The 21,193-nt window shown below is 51.6% G+C and overlaps 1 protein-coding gene across 2 annotated transcripts in view; it reads right to left on the bottom strand.

Moving 5' to 3' along the window:
* Nucleotides 1-21,193, bottom strand: part of KCNIP3 (potassium voltage-gated channel interacting protein 3) — a 93,856-nt gene that overhangs the window by 45,662 nt on the left and 27,001 nt on the right. The window contains exon 1 of one of the 2 annotated variants that reach the window (XM_003941255.4): nt 1,396-2,001. The exons of the other annotated variant lie outside the window; for it this stretch is intronic. Within the exon in view, the coding sequence (XP_003941304.1) occupies nt 1,396-1,498 (103 nt within the window). The 5' untranslated portion in view covers nt 1,499-2,001. Of the gene's footprint in view, nt 1-1,395; nt 2,002-21,193 lie in introns of those variants that run through there. 2 annotated transcript variants of the gene reach the window in all.

Genomic DNA, 21,193 nt, shown 5'->3' with positions numbered 1-21,193 from the left:
GAAGGCCCAAGGATCAGGGAAGAACAATGGAGAGATCACAGTTTCCCTGGGCACAAGCGACCCCCTGCACCCACCCCAGGCTCCTAATGGGGAAAGAAAAGGCGGTGAGGGGGACAGGGGATGGTGCTGCCCTGCAGGAGGCACCGTCCTCTGAGGCACAGCAGCGCAGGATGCTCACCACTCTACACTCCCACCCCAGTCCCAGCACCTGTATTTCCCACGAAGTTCCCTGTCATAGATTCCCCCAGCCAGGGCCAACATCCGGCCGAGTGAAGGCCCAGCCTGGGCCACTTTCTCCCCCATCTGCAATCTAAAGCTCCTGGTGGCACCCCTCTGAACCACTCTCTGGGCCTCATACACTCACCAAGAGAGAAGGTGTGGCAGAGCCCAGTGGCTTCTGAGGGGCATGTGTCTATGGGCTTTGGGAAAAGAGCCAGCCCTGGACACCAAAGGCAGAATGGAGGGAAGCCTTGCTTCCTGGCCCCCTCCTGCCCTCAGCAGTCCTTCACAGGGACTTGGGGCACATCCCCATGCTGGAGGGGTTGCTGGGCAGCTCCCAGGCAGTGTCGGGCTCACTCTCTCCTATCCCCAGGCCTCTGGGTCTCAGTACTGAGAGCTGGAGCTCAGCAAGGTCAGCAGAGTGCTGGAGCAGGCAGAATGCCCACATCTTCAGAGAGGGCAGCAGGGACCAGTACAGGACGAGTTATCCCCTTCCCCACGGTCCAGCGGTGCAGGGCCTCTTTGAACAGGGGAAAAGCTACATCCCTGGCTTTAGGGTCCCCTTCAGAACCAAGTGTGCTACGGAGGGGCCCCAGGGGGCCGTCAGTGTCTGATCCAAGTGTGGGTCTGTCTCCTCAGTTAATATATTATTGGGACAGAAGTGTGGCGCCTGTGGGTTTGGTTACTGATCCCAAGGGTTTGAACCTTGCCTGGGGAGGGGAAACTGGATACCGGGTGGGGGACGAAAGGGGAGACCCCATCACGCGGCAGAGGCCTGAAATCACTCCCCATTGCCAGCCGCCAGGTGCCCTGAGCTGAGGGTCCTTCCTGTCATCTGCACCCTGGACCACCTCCCGCTACAAAGGCGGCCCAAGCCTCACCAGGGGCGCGCGCACTTTAGGCCTAGGACGGCCGGGGCTGTCTGCTCAAGGTGTCACTAGGCGCCTCGCTCACACCCAGCCCAAGCGCTGCGGCTTCGTTCCCTCTGGGTCTCCTAGGAGCCCGGGCTCTCTACGTCTCGTTAGTCCCAGGCCCAACCCTCTGGAGCCGGGAGGGGTAGGTGGCCCAGGCCGCTCCTCGACAGACCAGTGCACCCAGGCGTGCGGGTGCTGGTCCCTCCCTCCAGACCGCTGGTCTCCCGCAGAGGCGGCGGAGGGGCGGGAGGCCACGCATTACCTTCCATGGATATGGGTTCCAGGATGCCGAACTGCTTGAGGACGGCGATGAACAGCAGCACTACCACGGCCATAGCGCACAGCTCCATGCCCTGGATGCCCATGACGAGCCGGGCTGCCTGGGGCCCTGGGGCCCAGGCGTACCCCTCGCCCGCGCTCTGCCTCGGAGGCGCCGGGGCCCGTACAGCCCGCACGGCCTCTCGGGGGCGGCGACGGCTCACATGCCCCCGGCAGGCGGGGCTGCGGGGTTGGCAGAGCCGGGGCCCCTCGGAGGGCGGCGGCGGCGAGCGGGGCAGGAGGGAGGCTGGACGCGGCGGCCGAGCCGGAGCGCAACTTTCCGAGTCAGCCGGCAAACTTCGAGGCGCGGCGGCGGCGGCGCGAAACACAGCGCGGGCGGCCAGCGCGGGCCAGCGGTGCCTCCATGCCCAGCGCGGGCGCCGCGCCTCTGTCGCCCCCTCTCCAGCCCCGCGGGCGCGGGGGCGCGGGGGCGCGGCGGCAGCTGGGGTCTCGGGCGCTCCCGGCCGTCCCAACCTCCATCGCCTCTCCCCGCGCGCTCATTGGCCTAGGCTCGGCGGCCACTCCGGGAGGCGTCCCTGCGGCCCCCCCGCGCCAGCCCGGGAAGGGCGGACGGAGCGGGCTCCGCCCCGCCCCGCAAGGGCCAGCCCGGGACAGAGTCTGGCCGGTCGCCACCGCTGCTCCACCAGCCCCTGGAGGCCGCGCGGTTGGCGGTTTCTCCCACGCGCAGAATGGGGGCCTAGGGGCTGGGGAGGGGCCGGGAGCCCGAGAGGAGGGGGCGGTGGCTGCACTCTCGCGGGGAGGCGCTGCGCCCTGCCTGCCCCGCCCTGCCGGCCCGCGCGGAGTCGGCGGCGGAGGATCCGGGAAGCTCTTGCGCCCAGGCGCATTTCCCGCAACCCCGGCCCTCCGCGGGAGATTAAACTGGGCCCGGGCTGGCCCCTTTGAAAATGCAGAAGTTGGTATCCAAAGTTCTCCAGCTCCGGAAACCCGCGCGCCCTCAGGGCTTAAGGGGAAGTGTGGGCTTTGGCTCTGGCGTCCTTGGAACGGAGTTCGGGCGCTGACTCTGCTGCGTGACCTTGGTCGAGTCACGGACTCGCAGCCGCCATCCGCAGAGAGGGGGAGACGCCTGCCTTCGGGCGGCGGGGAAGAGCTAAGCAGATGCAGAGTGCCACGCACTGTCAGGGCAAGGGCATGTTTATTCGTTTGTGGGCGGCTTTCTTCCTGCCGGGGGCTGGTAGAGCAGTGGAAGCCGCGGAAAGGAAGGAGAAAAGAGGAGAAGACGAGGCGTGGCCGGGCGGAGCCGGGGGTCCTCGGAGCCGCGAGGCCGGGGACCTGAGCCTGGAACCTGGGTCTCTGCTGCCCTCCAGCGGGCGCGGCGCACCGCGGGCATCCCCGCCGGACCGACTTAGCGGCCCGCCCCTCATCCTTCCCACTGTGTTAGCGGAGGGAGAAATCTGGCTCCGAGCGCAAGTCCTGTTTGGATTTATGGCCTACAGTTTCCATCTAGGAAGCTTCTGCCACCCACTCGACCATTCATTCAGCTGATACTGAACACGTGCTTGGTCCCAGGCACAGAGCTCGCTGCCTGGGTGGGGTGGGAGCCATGGCACATGTCTGCCAGGGCCCCCTGGAGCGCGCATATGTGGGCCAAACCTCTGGGCTTACGTGTGATTCTTAAAGGCTCTCCCCATGGGCATTCCTTTTCCTCCATTTTACAGGTGAGGAAACTAGGCTAGAGGGCGAATTACGCAAGGGACACAGGGACAGCCAGGCCTGCTGGAGTCCGGAGCGGAGACTTTCCCGTGACACCAGCCTGTTTCAGCTGAGCAAGAGAGGGGCTGCGCAGTGCAGCCTCACTGTATCACAGGCCTAGTTAAATGTCTGAGCCTTTTGGCAATAGTTTAAAAGAACGGTAAAGGCATAGCTTTTAATTCCATTTAATTGGGATGTGGTGAGCCTCCACTGACCAAAGGCAAAAGTTCTAAGCAGAGAGGCTAACAATCCCCAGAGAAAACAGCTCTGTTGGAGCAGAGCTGTTAAAGGTTAAAGAGCCTCCTGCAATGTAATTTACACACTTAAGTGCTGAGCAAGATTCAGCTTGTGCCCAGCTAGTGCCGGCTCAGGCTTCATCAGTGACTTGTGAGAGCCTAGCAGTACATAACCCCTCTGAGCCTCAGTTTCTTCATTCATAAAGTGGGAACAATAATTCGGCCCCCGCTCCAATGGCCCCTGTGATGCACGCTCAAAACTGCATGTGCTCAGCTTCACAGGGTGACACGTGTTAGATGAGATAGAGAACTGAGCATGCAAAGGAGGCCATCTTGGGGGTCCTGAGGCTGGCATCCACCCCTCTCCCCTGCCTCTGTTTCCCCCAGTGCTCTTGAGCATCTTCCCAGTTCCCACTGAAAGCTTCAATGACTGCCCAGAAACCCTGAGCTATAAACAAGACATCGATCCCCTGGCTGTGCCGTGTAAAATATTAACAACGCTTAAGTGGATACCAGGCCTGAGAGCAGAGTGTCCGTGCGGCATTAGCCGCCTGGGCCACGGGCCTAATGGATGAGGAACTGACTCCTGGGCTCGCTCACCAGCTTGGGGTCTGTCAGCTCTGGGGCCACAGTAGGCCACAGTAGGCTCACTGAGGCTGGGCTGATGGTCTCATCACACTCCCCCTTCCTGGTACTTGGAGAAGGAAGCTGGCAGTTGAGCCCTCAGGCCCCATTTATCCCCCATACCAATGAAGTGCTTTCCCAGGCTACTGTCTGCCCTGGCGTCTATTTCCTCTGTCCCCAGCACACCCCAAGTGCCTCCATGTGGCAGTATGCTGCGTGTGGATGGCACTCACTGTCTTCAGGGGAAGACACAGGCTGGGGGTGGGGCACAAGCAAAGAAACCTCTGCCACGTGGGGAGTTAGGGAAGGACTGCCACAGAGGCGGGGACAAGTTGAAGGGCAACGTGGAGGGAGCAGCTCACGGGGCCTTGGGTGATTCGGGAAGGCTCGGGCCTGAGCCCTCTCCTGAAGTCCTCAGGATGACTAGTCCTCAGGATGTCCTGTGTCTTGCTCTAGTTTAGGAAGTTTTCAGAGAAAATTGCTTTGGGGTGGGGGTGGGGGTCACTCCAAATCTGGACATGTACCCCACGACCATGTCTGGAATATTGAAGCTACCACTCCAGTTCTGTCTCCAAGAAGCCAGCCCAGATTCTAGCAGCTCTGCCTTGTCTGCCTTTGCCTATGAACTAGCCCACAGCTGCCTGGGCCACACTTTTTCTCCCTGCATTTTGGTTCTCTGCCCCGGCATCTTCCATGTTGTTACCGCAGCTACGCTGGCAGTTCCCAGGGCCTGGGACTCTGTCAGTTTGACCGACATTCCCTGGATACCCCATGCTAACTGTTCCTGATCACCTAGCTGCCTGGGGATTTCATGAGGTCTCCTGACTCATAAGGTGGGATCTGGGCTGGATGCATGCTGTTTGAGGAACCCATTCCCTGAAAACAACTCAGCACACTGGTCCAGTCCCAGCTCTCCTGGAATGGGGCTGGCAGAAGCCTCCCTTATTCTAGTTTAGTTCTAATGCTTTCTACTGGGAAAAGCAGGCATTATTCAATTTATTAATTTTTCCCATATTTTATGGAAACTAGACAAGAATGCCCAGAGTGGAATTTCACACCCGCAAGCTCCTCAAACTCAGCACCTCCAAAGCTGACCTCTTCATCCTCTCCCAAGCTGCCACTCCCCAAGTCTCCTCATCTCAGCTGTACAGCCAAAACCTCAGCTCTTACCTTTGAATATCTGCTTGTCCCCACCTCTGTCCAGCCTATCACCACACTCTAGCCCTGTGTCTCGTGCTTCATCTCTGCCCCACTGCCAGCAGCCCAGCCACACCATGGTCCTCCCTCCTGGACTCCTGACACGGGTCCTTAGTGCCTCTCCCCACCTCCACTGTGGTTCTCCTGCTACCTCTTCTTGGTTCAGTAACCAGCATGATCATCTCAAGACAAAAAGTAGACCCTGCCCCTTCCCAATTGGAAACCCTCAGGAGCCCCCATTTCAGCACTGGCCGTGTTTGCCTGTGTGGCTGGTGACCATACCTCAATTTCCTTTTCCAGCCTCAGTGCAGTGACTTTGAAGATTTGCTCAATCAGTGTGAGTTTCTCTTTTCCACTCCATACCACCCCTCTACTGCCACAGTGACTGGCTCGGGGATGGCCACCAGATGGGAGCCAGAAGACTGGCCCAGGGAAAAGCGGAGGTTATAGAAGATAAGTGGTCAGCCTGCCACCATGTGGGAACAGCAGGCCTAAAAACAGAGTCACCTCAGGAGAAAACACAGCAAAAAGTGAAGAGAAAGGGACCAAGTCCAGTTGGCAATGCTATGTGCCCCGTGACACATCTCAACTTGTGTCTTTCAGACATATGAGCCAATCAATCCACCAATTATGACTTAAGCCAATGTGACTTAGGTTGCTGTCCCTTGCAGCCAATAGGGTCCTAACTAATGCATTCTCCATTACTCATGGAACAAAGACCACAGTCCTAAAAAGGCTCCTAATACAAGCTTAAGAACTTACTATGTACCAAGTGTTTCAACATGACTCATCTCTCATTCCTCACAGTTCTGATAAGGTAGGAACTGGAAAGGAAACGAAGTTGAAGCACAGAGTGGTTAATGCTTTGTTTAAGGGCACACAGCTGATAAACCAGAGTCAGGATTTGAATCCAAGCAGTTCAGCTCCAAAGCCTGTTCATGGACTTGGCCACAGCACATCGCCTCTCTCAGCTTTCCTTTCCTCCTTGTAAAATCAAGTCACTTGGTGATATTTACCTGCCTGCTGCACAGTGGGCTTTGGATGTGAAATTGTCTCAAGATGCACAAGAGGGACCTTGTTTCTGGACACGCTGTTTCCTCAGAGCCAGAACAACCTAGGAAATGACACCAAGGGAGCCCAGCTCTTTTGACCTTAGAGTATGTCCAAGCCCTCTGTATTAATCCAGTCTCACATTGCTATAAAGAAATCCCTGGCTAGGTACAGCAGCTCATGCCTGTAATCTCAGCACTTTGGGAGACTGAGGTGGGTGGATCACCTGAGGTCGGGAGTTTGAGACCAGCCTGACCAACATGGAGAAACCCTGTCTCTACTAAAAATACAAAATTAGCCAGGCATGATGGTGCATGCCTGTAATCCCAGCTACTCAGGAGGCTGAGGCAGGAGAATCACTTGAACTTGGGTGGGGGTGTGGAGGTTGTGTTGAGCAGAGATCACACCATTGCACTCCAGCCTGGACAACAAGAGTGAAGTCCGTCTAAAAAATAAAAAACTAAAATTAAAAAAAGAGGAAGAAATCCCTGAGACCAGGTAATTTATAAAGAAAAGAGGTGTGGGCCAGACGCAGTTGCTCACGCCTGTAATCCCAACACTTTGGGAGGCCAAGGCGAGCAGATCACCTAAGGTCAGGAGTTCGAGACCAGCCTGACTAACATGGTGAAACCCTGTCTCTACTAAAAATACAAAAATTAGCTGGGCATAGTGACAGGTGCCTGTAATTCCCGCTACTAGGTGGGCTGAGGCAGGAGAATCCCTTGAACTTGGAAGACGGAGGTTGAAGTGAGCCAAGATCGTGCCATTGTACTCCAGCTTAGGTGACAGAGCGAAACTCCGTCTTAAAAAAAAAAAAAAGAAAAGAAAGAAAGAAAAGAGGTGTAATTGTCTCATGGTTCCACAGGCTGACCAGGAAGCATGGTGCTGGCATCCTTAATCATGGTGGAAGGTGAAGGGGGAGCAGGCATGTTTTGCGTGGTAGGAGCAGGAGCAAGAGAGAGAGTGAGCGGGGAGGTGCCACATGCTTTTAAACAACCAGATCTCCCAAGAACTCACTCTCTATCATGAGAACAGCTCCAAGTGGTTGGTGCTAAACCATTCATGAGAAACAACACTGTAATCCAATCACCTCCCACTGGGCTCCACCTCCAACATTAGAGATTACAATTTGACTTGAGATTTGGGTGGAGACAAGGACCCAAACCCTATCACCCTTGAATCAGACTCCCAGGGGCCACACAGAACCCTTCCACACAGTCTCTGCTCTGGCCCAATGTGACATGAAATCTGGGAGGCTTATGGCTACAGGTAACAGAAAACCCCATTCCTTGGCTTAAACCATAAGGAAATGTACTATGTCACACATGGGAAGTCCAGCCAGAGGGTGGCTCCAGTGGTAGCCAACTTAGATGCAGCGGTACCAGCAAGAACCTGGGCTCTTCATCTAACTACACTGCCAGCTTTAGAATATCTAATCTACCTTAACCACAGCCTGCTCCCATCATGATCACAAGACAGATGGCCAATTCCAGATATCACATTCTGACATGATACATGTATCATGTCAGAATGTGAGAAGAGACTGTCTGTTCCCGCGTCTCTTACTGTGAGAAAGACTTTCCCATTAAGCTTAGCATGAAGAATCCCCTCATGTTTTACTGGCTACAATTTTGTCACATGCCATGCCGAAATCAATTGCTGGCAATGGAAATGAGGCCACCACTGTGACAGAGACTGCCAGCTTGCCACCAAAACCCATTCTCCTCTCTCCTACAGTAACAAAGTCTTAGTTAGACATGTGACTGTCTGGCAGGGACTGCATTTCCCAGGCCGCCTTGCAGTTAGTGTGGTTGTGTGTCGTTGCTGGTGCCAAAGGAAGCTATGAATGCTGCTTTGGGGACAGAGGTCTTCCTTTCTTTCTTCTTTTTTTTTTTTTTTTGAAATGAAATTTCACTCTTTTTCCCAGGCTGGAGTGTAATGGTGCCATCTCAACTCACTGCACTCTCCGCCTCCCGGGTTCGAGTGATTCTCCTGCCTCAGCTTCCTGAGTAGCTGGGATTACAGGAATGCACCACCATGCCTGGCTAATTTTGTATTTTTAATAGAGATGGAGTTTCACCATGTTGACCAGGCTGGTCTCCAACTCCTGACCTCAGGTGATCCACCTGTCTCGGCCTCCCAAAGTGCTGGGATTAGAGGTGTGAGCCACCGTGCCTAGCCTGGGACAGAAGTCTTAAGACAGTAAATGACTCTCTTTCTTGTTCTCTCTTCTCCTTTCCCACTGGCTGGAACTCATACATGTTGGTGACCAGCCTCAGCCATGCAGATCTTAGGGGTTGGGGGAGAACATAGCCACAGGGTGAAAGGGACGTGGGTGCCTGAATGACTGCATGGAACAGAGCCTCCCACAAATCTAGAGTTTTCACATAGGGATGTTAAGGGAGAAAGAAATACACTTTCTTCATTTGTTTTTTAAATTCGTCTTACTCGAATTTCATCTTGAAGGAAATACACATTTTTTATGCCTTAAGGAAAGATATAAGATCAGGTAAGAGCTATGAATTTGGAAATAGAGATGGAAAGAGAGACGAAGATACCAGGTGTTGAAGGCTTATTCAGTGTTGGAAAAGCCAATTGCTTTTGGACCAAACAGAAGAGATAAGACTAACGCTACTGGGTTTTGGGGGTCTCATTACAGCACCTGGTTTGATCTAATTATTATTTTTATTACTATTTTCTTTTTCTTTTTTTTTTTAGACAGGGTCTTACTCTGCCACCCAGGCTGGAGTGCAGTGGTGCAGTCTCAGCTCACCGTGATCTCTGCATTCTGGGTCAAGTGATTCTCCGACCTCAACCTCCCAAGTAGCTGGGATTACAGGCGCATGCCACTATGCCCGGCTAATTTTTGCGTGTTTTTTGGTAGAGACAGAGCTGTACCATGTTGGCCAGGCTGGTCTCAAACTCCTGATCTCAAGTGATCTGCCCGCCTGGGCCTCCCAGAGTGCTGAGATTACAGGTGTGAGCCACTGTGTCTGGCCTGGTCTAATTAACACAAGCATGATGATCAGATCAGTCAGGCCTGGCTCCTCTGTGGCTGAAGGAGGATGGGGGACAGATGAAATTTGGGCCGAAAGCAGAGCTGTTAGAAAAGGAAGAAGGAAACGGGTAGATTGGGGCAGACAATCAGCCGTGTCTGCACTAACACCCGGCTCCTTATAGCATCTAGGCCCAGGGCCCAGAGCCTCATCCTCCATCCGTTGAATCAAGAAAGCAAGTAAAGAGCATCAACTCCCTCCAAGGCAGGGCTTTACGAAGGCTTCAGGCTGTGTCCCATCAGCCTGTACTGAGGGGTCTCTCCTTGGGTGGGGCTTAGACAAGTCAATGCTGCAAGTGCTTATGAAGTCTTTTGTCTGGGGGTGGACCTTAGAGGGGTCATTAGAAAAGTTCCTCAAACTCAGGCATACCTGCTGCCATTTGCTGCACAAGTACCTGCTAGGTGCTTTACACAAACGTCCTGATTTCATCCTCACATCCACCTCACAGACAAAGGAAGTGGCGCCATGTACCCTGTGTCAGAGACTTCTGGTTGTTAATTTTGTGTTACCTCTCCCCTTCTTCCCCTCAAGTAGAATCCTTATCTTGTTGGAATTGTTTCTGTGCCTTTTGGCTAAGATCAAGTCTAATTTAGTTGGGGACAATAGTGGTTTGTTTTTGTGTGTGTGTGTGTTTTTTTTTTTTTTTTTTTTTTTTTTTTTTTTGCCACAGAATTACATTTCCCAGGGTCTTTGTGGCTAGATGGCCGAACCATATAGTTTGGGCCAATGGGACATAAATAGAACCATTGGGTAGAGCTTTTAGGAAATAGTCTTTATGGAAATGGAGGGACTCAGCTAGCATACACTTGTTGCCATTTCTCCCTCATCATTTCTGGGATGGGTTTATGATGACTGTCCCTGGAACAATGAAAGAAGGACACAGGTTCCCGGGCTCTGATGGCTGGAGTTACAAAGCTAAACCTGTGGTTTTCTCATTGCTTGAGAAAGCTAAACCCGTGTCTCATTTAAGTCACCATACTTAGGTGTTCTGTTCCAAGAAGCTAATGTGAACCTCAAATGGATTTTAAGGTGGAGAAACTGAGCCTAACAGATGTGCCCAAGTGTCCATAGCTGGTGAGAGGCAGGGCTGGGGTTTGAACTCACCCTGAAGGCAGTGCACAGTGACATGCTGCCCCATAGCCTCTGCCTCCCCACCCACCTCCTGCCCTGGCTGTGCTGATGCCTCGGGCCTCTGTCTTGCCAGTGTCTGCCTGCTCCTCTTGGGCCATCAGTCTTGGGCCTGTGTCTTCTTCTACAGGCCTAATACCTGACTGAGAAACATTCGCTGTTTGTTCTCCTGCTTCCCTCACCACCTCCAGGTTCCCACACTGTAGCCCTGTGGTTGGGCTGGATTTTCTTGGCCCCAGTCCTCATCAGCACTCCCAGCCCAGCTGCCTGCCTTTCTACTCTGGCCCTGCTTCTCACAGAAGAAGTCTAGAAGCAGAAAAGTCCATCATGAAGACAGCAGAGAGCTGGCTTGACAGATGAGGGTAGCCTGAACCAAGGTAGCAGCAGAAGGACTGGAGAGGTGGGGACGTCATCAAGGGAAAGTAATAAAGCCAGCAGACCTTGGGAAAGTAAGTTAGCCTCAACATCACTCAATTTCTGCAGCTATAAGATGGGAATTATAGCAGTACATATGTCTCAGAGTGAGTGGGAAGGTGACATCAATTAGATGTATAAAGCACTTTAGAATAACTTTTTTTTTTTTTTTTTTTTTTTTTGAGATGGAGTTTCGCTCTTGTTACCCAGGCTGGAGTGCAATGGCACGATCTCGGCTCACCGCAACCTCCTCCTCCTGGGTTCAGGCAATTCTCCTGCCTCAGCCTCCTGAGTAGCTGGGATTACAGGCATGCACCACCATGCCCAGCTAATTTTTTTGTATTTTTAGTAGAGACAGGGTTTCACCATGTTGACCAGGATGGTCTCGATCTCTTGACCTTGTGATCCACCTGCCTCAGCCTCCCAAAGTGCTGGGATTACAGGCGTGAGCCACCGTGCCCAGCCCAGCACTTTAGAATAAAGCCTTGGTCCATTTAGGGTACTCAATAAGGGCTGAAGTCTCAATTATTATAACAGAGAAAGGATTCATTTTACATCCTAATGACACACTCAGAGACTAAGCAGTAACATAGATGAGTTTGAATACATTTGTATTTTTAACCATATAGGCATCATTCCGTGCCCCATCCCCTTGAATCTAGAAAAGGAAGGTGCCAACCGTGATAGAGTAGGTGGCATCAGACTAATCTGCCCACTGAAAGCAACTATAGGACCTGGACAGAGTATGTAAAGCGACTCTAGGAGGGCACTAGACAGCAACTAACAGAGGGCAATGGTCCTTGAGAAAAGAGAATCACACTGAATGAACCCCACAGTTAACTTTATCTTTATTCTTGAGTGTGTTTTCCAAAATGCTGGGCATCAAAATCTCTTAGCACTGTTGGTCACACAGGATGCAAGAAATAGAGCTCAGAGTTCAAGGCTGTTAAGGCAGCTACGATTTAAGGCGTTAGGGGTCTGGAAAGGAGGGAGCCACAAAGAAGTAGCCCCCAAAATCTGCATGAAAAGATCCTTTGGGGCCTTGGCTAATTGCTACACTCTGCATTAGCAGGGAGAGACTCTGGAGCGCTTGCAGAGAACAGCTTCTGTGATGCTGACAGTAGAGCAAAGATCCCAAGGATCAGATAGCTCTGAGAAAATATGTAGGTCCAGGCCCAGCCAAAATGGACCACTGGTAAACACCCTGGGCTTTCTGTTGAGACCTCAGGAAAGCCATTTGTTAGGATTAAGATCATGCCTTAAGAGAAGAGCTAAACTTTATGAATAAGAAAAAAAGCTGAAACAGACCTGCCCTAACAAAGGCTAAAAGCAAACTTTGACAGAATTGTGTGATTTGCCAGGAATTTAAATACCTGCCAAAACAAAACCAAATGCTCTTTGTCAGGAGGTAAGCAAATCCAGGGCCTGTATAACATATCATCCACAATTTCCAGCGTGCAATAAAAAAATTGTTAGACACGAGAAGAGGAAGAAAGTGGTTGATTATGACATCGATAGAAATAAAATCCAGAGGCGACCCAGATGTTTAAGTTAGCAGATAAGGACACAGTTCAAAATAACTATGATAAATATGTTTTTAAAAATAGAAAAAAGAAATGGACAAAATAAATGAAAAGATGTAGTTTAAATTTTAACCGAATTTGAATCTTATACCATTTAAAACTTGATCAGAGAAGTACAACCACTATGAAGAATAGATCTTTGCCCATTACGGGAGCTGTGGGATATCTTGGCATCTTAGGCCAGAATCAGGACAAGTGATCTCAAAGAAAAGGAATTTCATGTTCCTTAATTAAGTGGTTCTGGTTCCTATGAGTGATATGGAATCTGGGCTTTGTTATAAGAATGAGACCTTGTATAATTCTGGAAGCTGAGGAAGTCTTATTGAAGGCTATTGCCTCTGCATATGACTGAAGTTGCTGTAGGTTAGCAGGACCAGAAAATGGGAGGAAAAGCTGGACATGAAGTAAGAGAAAGTGAGAACAAACTGAAACTCAAAAGGGCAAACTAGAGTCCACATCTGTTTCTCACTGCCCTCAAACATGACAATACTGGTGACCTGCAAAATAAGCTCACACTGTCTATCACAGAGCTACCTGTGTGCCTGACCCAGTGTTCAACAAAAAATTACAAGACATGGCAAGAGACAAGTAAGTGCAAATAAAACAGGTGATAAAGGAGGAACAGATAAACAAAAAGATATGTGACAGATAGAAAACAAGTGGCAAAATGGCAGTGTAAATCCAATAATATCAATAATTCCCTTAAATGTAAATGGACTAAAAGTGAATGGAAAAAAACAGAAAAGAATGTAAGGAGGATATGGGTCAGTCAAAAAGTCTAACAAATGTATAACTGGAGTCCCAGAAGAAAAGGAGAGAGAGAAAAATATGGAATTAGCATTTGAAGAAATACTTAGAACTTGAATAAATTATAATAATTACAAAAGAAATTATTAAAGAAATAATAATAGAATTTGAAGAATTTTCCAAAACTGATGAAAGATATCAAATCACAGGTTTAATAAGCTCAATGAACCCAGGCAGGATAAATACAAAGAAAACCACAGGTAGGCACATCTGCTATGGTGTGGAGATTCTGACATGTGCATAGTCAAACTGCCGAAAATTAGAGGTAAAAAGAAAACCTTAAAAGAACCCAGAAGAAAAACAGACACATTATATTCAGAGAAATAACAATACAAAAACGGTGGTAGACTTCACAACAAAAACCACAGAAGCCAGAATACAATGGAATAACATTCTTCAAAGTGCTCAAAGAACAATAACTGGGCATCCTAGAATTCTACACCCAGCAAAAATGTCTTTCATAAAATGAAGGGTAAATTAAGGCATTCTGAGTTAAGTAAAAACATATATACATTCACAAGAAGTAATGAACAGATAAAATTTCCCATGTGGGAACCACATTCTGGGAAAAGATCTTTGCCCATTACAGGAGTTGTGGGAATCTCTTGGCATCTTAGGCCAGAATCAGGACAAGTGATCTGAAAGGAAAGGAATTTCATGTTCCTTAATTAAGTGTTCCTGGTTCCTATGGTTCTCATGGTCAGGAAAGACTTGGAAGGCAGGAGAAGACTAAGCTTCTTGGCTATGTGAGGACTTGACAGATGCCCAAGTGTTACAGTGGTAGCAGGCCCCTCACTGCATACCTCTGGGAATATTCTTCTTTGAGTACTCAGTGACACATTTGACTCCCCCTTGGTCAGGAAGAATGGATCTCTCTTCATGCCCCCATCCCCATACAAGGCATATCCAAATCCCCATCTGTTCTGCCAGAGGTCTGCCAGTGTCTAGTAACATTGAACAGGCAATGGAAGGGGGACACTTGAGGCCAGCTTGTCCTGTGAGTCCCTCACCCTGCTTCCTGGTCCCTGGTGATGGAAGGTTCCCATTTCCTCTCTCACATGGAGGACTTCTTATCCCATCTTGCGTCTTTTCATGCCCCTACCCAGATCTAGTCCAGGGGAGCTGGCCAGTCCCAGTATGACAGGACTGGGTTAAGGCCAGAAGTAGCTCTTCTCTTCATACTCTTAGAGTTTGTACAAAGTCCACCATGTTGGTTTGTGGGTTTCTCTGGTTAAATTTCTGGGTTTTAGCTGAACTTGCTTTCCCACTTGTCTCTGCTGGCAAGACAACAGGGTAACGATGAGTAGGTAGACCCAAGGTTGGGTGACCTCAGCTGCCTGGCTTTGCACCTCCTTGAGCCTCAGTTTCCCTCTTTTCCAAAGTGGGGAAGCATTCCTTAACCCCTGCCCACCCTGCATATTGTCATGAGAACCAGGTGCACACATGCCTGTGCAAGTGCGCTGTGAATGGGGGTGCTGCAGGACATGCTAACTAGTGCAGCGATATTCTAACCTCCCCCTGAGCCTAAGCTGGCACCCTCTGCACAGAGTGTACACAGGAAGCATGGCCAGCCAACTCAGAGCCTGCGTTCCCCTGGCACTTGCCCCAGTCGCACGGGTCATCAATCCTCATGTTTTATGATGCTGACGTAAAGTGCTCTCAAGTCACATCCTCGCTGCTGATCTGTGAAGATCTCTGAACATAAGCATTTCTTTGTTTGAACTTGAGCTAAGGGACCAAGGGTGTCTTGGGGAATTTCCATCTGGGACGCTTGATGCCAGGATCTGTTTCTGTGGTATCTTCTGACAGCTCAGAGAGGTATGTGTCTTGTAGATGGCCTGTGTCAGCTGAATGCAGATGAATGACTTGGGAATCAAAACCCTGGGGTCTGAGTCAGAAAGCAGCAGGGGAGCAGTCAGGATGCTGGGCAGGAGTGAGACGCCCCCATCCAAGTCCCATCTTTGCCTCAAGGAAGCTGGGGGGACTCGGCCACCCATCATGCCCTCTGGGATCAGTGAGAGAATTGGGTAAAATAATAATGGATACCAGCAGTGTCATTCATTACTGCTTACTGTGTGCCAGGCACTGTCCTAGGCACTCACTGACATAGTATCATTGAATCTTCACCATGCTCCTATGAGTTATCACTATTGTAACTAACAGGGGTGACAGGACTTGCCCATATGGTCTCTAGAAATATGGGGACTCTATACTGAGCATGTGCTCTCAGAAGTCCCTGGAAACACCCAAGCATTCCCTTCTTTGAGGATAGGTTGGCTGAGGGCGGGCCCTGGTGAGGCCACCATGGGGGAGGAGTCAGGGCCCAGGGGAGTCTGTTTCTCAGCAGCAGCAGTGGGAGAATGGTGTTTGATTCTTCTCTCAATCCAGAGGGATGAAAGATTTCAAAGTCAGTAGAGGCCTAAGTTCATGCATTTACTCATTTGACAAATACTTCCTAAGTCAACTCTGTGCCTGCCAGATGTGGTATTACATGCAGCAGCTGCAGCCCTGGCCTCAAGTAGCTTATACTCTATAGGTGCAGGCAGACAGCCAAACAGTTATAAAGGCATGGCCAAGCTTGTCATCGGAGATTTATCCTCAGAGCAAGGGAGAATTCATCTGGTTTTTGTTTTTTTTATAACAATCACTCTAACTGCAGTGTGACTGCATGCGGGGTGGGGGAGCTGCAGTAGCTTTCCCCCGACTCCCATTTCACAAGTGAGGCCCAGCCAGAGGCTGTCACACTGCAGCATGACAGAACTCATGCGAGACAGGGCATTTTACATTTGCATAACCTTACATTTTATGAAGCATCTTCACGTCTGTCTTCTCCCTTTGTCTCTAAGTCTGGAAGACCCACAAGGATGTAATTGTGATTCCCACTTAACAGATGAGAAAATTGAGGCCCAGAGGGAAAAAGGCCTTCTCAGATATCACAGAGACAAAAAGAGTCAGGGAAGGCTTAAGAACCCATGTCTGGCCGGGCGCGGTGGCTCATGCCTATAATCCCAGCACTTTGGGAGGCCGAGGCGGGGATCATGAGGTCGAGAGATCAAGACCATCCTGGTGAACATGGTGAAACCCCATCTCTACTAAAAAATATAAAACTTAGCTGGGCATGGTGGCACGCACCTGTAGTCCCAGCTACTCGGGAGGCTGAGGCAGGAGAATTGCCTGAACCCAGGAGGCACAGGTTGCAGTGAGCCGAGATCGTGCCATTGCACTCCAGCCTGGGTAACAAGAGTGAAACTCCATGTCAAAAAAAAAAAAAAAAAAAAAAAAAAAAGAACCCACATCTGAGATTCCAGAACCAGGGCTTTTCGTCACCACATTCTCTTGAAAATATAATGGGTGCATAGTAAAGGCTCTGAGAAGTTCTGTAGTGAAAGAATTTGTGTAGCTTCATCTGACTACTACTTCACAAATGTGTTTCCCCACAAAATCCCATTCCACATGACACATATTAATATCCCATGGCCCACGCTTGGAGAAACCCTGTTTGACTATGTACACTGCTAGGGAATAGACAGCATGTTTCAGAGCCACCCTGTGGCAATGACCTAAGCTCTGGAGTCAGGCCAATCTGGAGCAGATTCTCTCCTCACTGTGGGGCCCTGGAGAAGCCCCATTTCTTTTCTCCTTTGGTTTTCTTATCTGTATATTGTGGCTTCTTCACCGTGTTGCTGGGAAGATGAAACAAACTGACGCTTACGCTTGTTCTCTTTAATATTAAGGAAGACCGCTTCCTCTCCATCCCTTTACCTGTTTTCTGGGACTCCTTTTAGACGAAAGTTGAGACTGCTGAACTCTCCTCCATAACTCTTAAGTTCTTTTTGATAATTTTAAAATAAGGGATGGTGTTCAAGACCAGCCCGGCCATGTTGGCCAGGCTGGTCTTGAACTTCTGACTTTGGGTCATCCACCCGCCTTGGCCTCACAAAGTGCTGGTAATACAGGCATGAGACATTGCACCGGGTTAGCCTTATATAGATCTTAAAACAGTTGCCTCAGAATAGAATCAGATAATCAACATGTTCTCCCATTGGCATGCTTCCGCCCTTGAGTGCCAAGGCCATTTGTGTGTCACATGCATGTTCTTGCCTGGCTCTATGCAGTCCAGTCGAGGGCTTAAAGGAGTGGCCTTTTGCCTGTGCTCGTGGGCCCCCGGGTTCCTTGGGCTGTGCCTCCTCTCTCTGAATGCTGAGATGCTGTATCAAGGCTAACTTGAGTAAACTTGCTCAACCAACAGACTTCTTAGCCCTTAAAGCAAACCACGGGAAGAGAAGGGGTCAAGGATCACCAGAAAAGCTGGCTCAGACTGTGTCCTCCACATGTAATGTGCAGATGCTGCATGTCAGTGTCCCTTCTCAAGTGGCTTCTTCCATGTGACTTCATGCTTGGCTACAAGAAGTCACCCAGGCCTGCATGTTGCAGCCTCTGAATCTCAGACGCGGGGCCATCCACTGTCAAAAGATCTGGGAAGGGATCTCTTTGGCCCAGCCTGAGTCAGATACCTGCTGTGATTGGCTGGCTGGGTCGGGTAAGAAGCTGGGAGCCCTTGTGGCTAGGAGCACTCTTTGGAATGTGGATAGGTGTCTTTCCGAACAGAAGAAACAATAGCAGCCTTCTGCAAATGTACAAGCCAAGCTCTGGGAATGGGTGCAGACAGGTAAGAAGGACTTTAGCATCAGTGCACGCCTGGCTTAGTCCTGGGCCACTCCTGCTCAGTCTTTTGGCTTCAAATCTGTCTATATATTTTCTGATGACCCCAAAATGTATCCCTCCAGTTTCAACCCCGCAGATCCCACCTGCCTCCTTGAAGCCTCCACTAGGATCTCTTTAGGTGTCTCAGACTTGAAATGCTTCCACTAAGCCCTCTCCTCCCCTCACGCCAGGCCAGCTTCCCTTTTTCCCGCCACAGCAAATAAAGGCTTAGTTTTCCCAGCAACTCCAGACAAAAGCCTTGGCCTGCCTCCTCTTGTTTTCACACAGCCGACACCCAGGACATCTGCAAATCCTTTCAGTCCCGTCTTCAGAATACCTCCAAACACTCCGCTGCACCCTCCCTCCTCCACTGCCACCCTGCTATGAGTTGGTGTCTTGACAGCCACAAAACCCTGGTGCCCCCTCGCCTACCCCTCAGGCTCACCCGTCGGCAGTAGGAGGGGCCTCTCCTGCCAGCTCACCTCACCCCTGAGTTCTGGCCCTCACTCTCACTGCCCCTCTGCCTGCCCGGACAGCTTCCCTTTCACTCTCCCTTGCCCCTCTGATCTGTATTCAAATGCCGCGTGCTCAGCAGGCCCTGCCCTGGGCATCCCTCCCTTCTTCCCCATCCTAGATAATTTTTGCAGCCCTATTCCCTCCCAATATATAGTTTATTCATCAATCTCATTTTATAGCCTATAAGCCTTAGAGGGTTTTGGTTCTGGTTCCTGGTTCCAAGGAACCTGTCTGGTTCCCTGCTGTGTTACCAGAGCCTGGGACAGCACCTGCCGGATAAGGAGCCCCATGGCTTCACATGGGATATTTCAGACCAGAGAGCAGAGGAAGGATCTGTGCCAGCCTGGTGACAGAACTGGGAGTGACGGCCCTGGCGTCCTGGCCAAAAGGGCCCTCTGCATTGGTGGCTACTTGGTCAGCTGCAGTTTTAGTGGCTGTGTGCCTGTCCTCTCTTGGGCCTGTGTGGTGTTTGGCTGTGAGAATTTTACACTGGGCAGCTGCTCTGTGGGGTAAGCACAGGTGACTCTTCTCTAGCACCGCCGTGTGACCGGGGCTGGGCCTCCAGGGAGGGGGAAGTGAAGTTGGCAGTGGAGCTCTTGGTAGCCCTTGATCATCCTGCCCTGAGGGCAGGGCTGGGACACAACGCAGTCCCCTAGACTCCACCCCATATGGGATGGTCTTCAGAGGCTGCAGGGGAACAGCCCCAGCCAGGAGACCTGGTGCCCGGGAGATGCTATTAATATTGATTTGGCTACACCTCCACCCCCAGCCCTTGGCAGGGAGGTCTGGGCTGAGGTCTGTCCAGGGACCCATTCAGGATGAGTCTCCTCATCACCTCGAGATGCCCAGGATCCCTGTCCGCCCCTGCCCAGCACTGCAGGGTGTGGGGAGCCAGGGCCAGACCTTCTTGCTCCTGCCTCTTCTCGGCTCAGCTCTACACTCAATTACTCCCAGGTCGCCTCGGCTGCGGCAACCGGTAGTGGCTGTGGCTGGAGGTGAGGGACATTGTGAATCCCTCTTAGAAGTGGTCACAGGCAGGGCAGGGAGGCCAAAATCTGCAGCAGAAAGGGGAGAGGGGCCCCTGGCAGGGAGGATGAGAGGGGGACCAGAGTGGGGGTGAAGGCCCTGAGTTGGCATTTTCAGGTTTGCGTTTGGAAACAATTAGGAGCTGAATTATTAAAGACGCTCAGGGAAAAGTTGTTTTTAAGAAAGCATGAGTAAGCAGCGCCATCTCACAGCAGCACCCAGGATCGAAGGCGATCAATGGCTGTAATGGCTGTAAATATTTACTCGGCTTAATTGGGAACGTGCGCGCCAACCACAAACCTGACGCAGGGGTTCATGCCCAGAAGACCCTTGTCGGGCCGGCCAGAGGACACGGCTTCAGCCCGATCCTGGGTCCCCCCGCTCCCAGCAGCCAGGCCAGCACTGTGTGAGACCAGCAATGAGGAAGCCCCAGCAGTCGGTGCAGGTGCCCTAAGGGCACAGGCTCTGGATTCAGATACGGAGGGACCTACCCGCTTGATCACACCAGACAGGCTGCTAGTGAGGCCCACCTCAGGGCATATGAACAAGCCCAGTGTGGGGTCCAGGGTGGCCAGTGCCCAGAGAATGCCAGTCCTGTTGGCCTGGAGTCTGGTGGTCCAGAGGTGGGGGCCGGTGTCAGGAGGGATACCTGGGGCTCTGCTCTTACCCCAGCCCTCTGGCTTAGTTGAAATACAGGACCAACTTGCTCTCGGAAGCGAGATGTTCTCCATAGGAGCGCTGTGCGATGAGAGGGTTGTAGGGCCACTTTGAGGCTCAGCCAGGCGCTGGGAGCCACAGCACTTAACTAGGCACTTACTGTGCATGGAGTACTCCTGGGCTAATCTATTTAATCCTTGAAGCAACCCAAAGAGGCAATTTTTTCTCTCATCACAACCCATGTTAAATATGAGAAAGTGGAGGCCAAGAGAGGCAGTGACTTGCTCAAGGTTGCTGCAGTCTCAGCCCTCCTGCCCCTCCTAGGCACCACTGGGCTGCACTGAGACCCATCCATCCCCTGCCCTTCTCTCTTCTGCAGCTCCCCTCTTCCCCATGGGCCACTGAGAGGTGTCCCTGGCCCCGACCAGCAGCCCGCATTCCTAAGGGCATAGCTAAAGCCCAGCAAAGGGCAGAACCCGGAAGTGGCTGGAGCCGAAAGGCGTCTGACCTGTGTTTCTTCCTCTGAGGTGTATGCTGGGCACACACTCTGCCCAGCAGCCCCTCCACCCCAAGAGTCTGGTTTTGGGGAGTAATGTCTGCTTGGGTTAGGCTCCCCGGTGGCCCAGTCAGCAGGTCTGACTGTAGATTGAGAACACTGCTGCAAGAACAGCACCTGAGCCCTTCCCCAGCACACAGGCGCGACAGCCACAAAGGACCTGAAGGTGGCGAGCATGCGCGCACACACACACACACAGGGGTGTGCACACACATGCACATGCCACACACGTGGGTACACGCAGCTAAGCAGACTCTCAGTGGCGGCCAGCCTGCCCCCCCGCCGATTCACCACTTCCTTTGTGAGATAAGTGCTTGGAACCAGCTCAGCCGCCCACTGCATGGCCCGCCACTCTCCTCCAGGTGCTCAGACAGAAGCCACGCCTCTGTGTGGGCCTCACATTTCCCAAGTGGAGACACTGAATCTGTGACAGGGAATCCTTTGAGTCACTTCTCATTCCCCACAGAGGCCCCGCTAG

This window comes from Saimiri boliviensis, chromosome 1 (assembly GCF_048565385.1).
Source record: "Saimiri boliviensis isolate mSaiBol1 chromosome 1, mSaiBol1.pri, whole genome shotgun sequence".
Taxonomy (NCBI): Eukaryota; Metazoa; Chordata; class Mammalia; order Primates; family Cebidae; genus Saimiri; species Saimiri boliviensis.
This window is presented reverse-complemented; position numbering and strand designations above follow the sequence as displayed.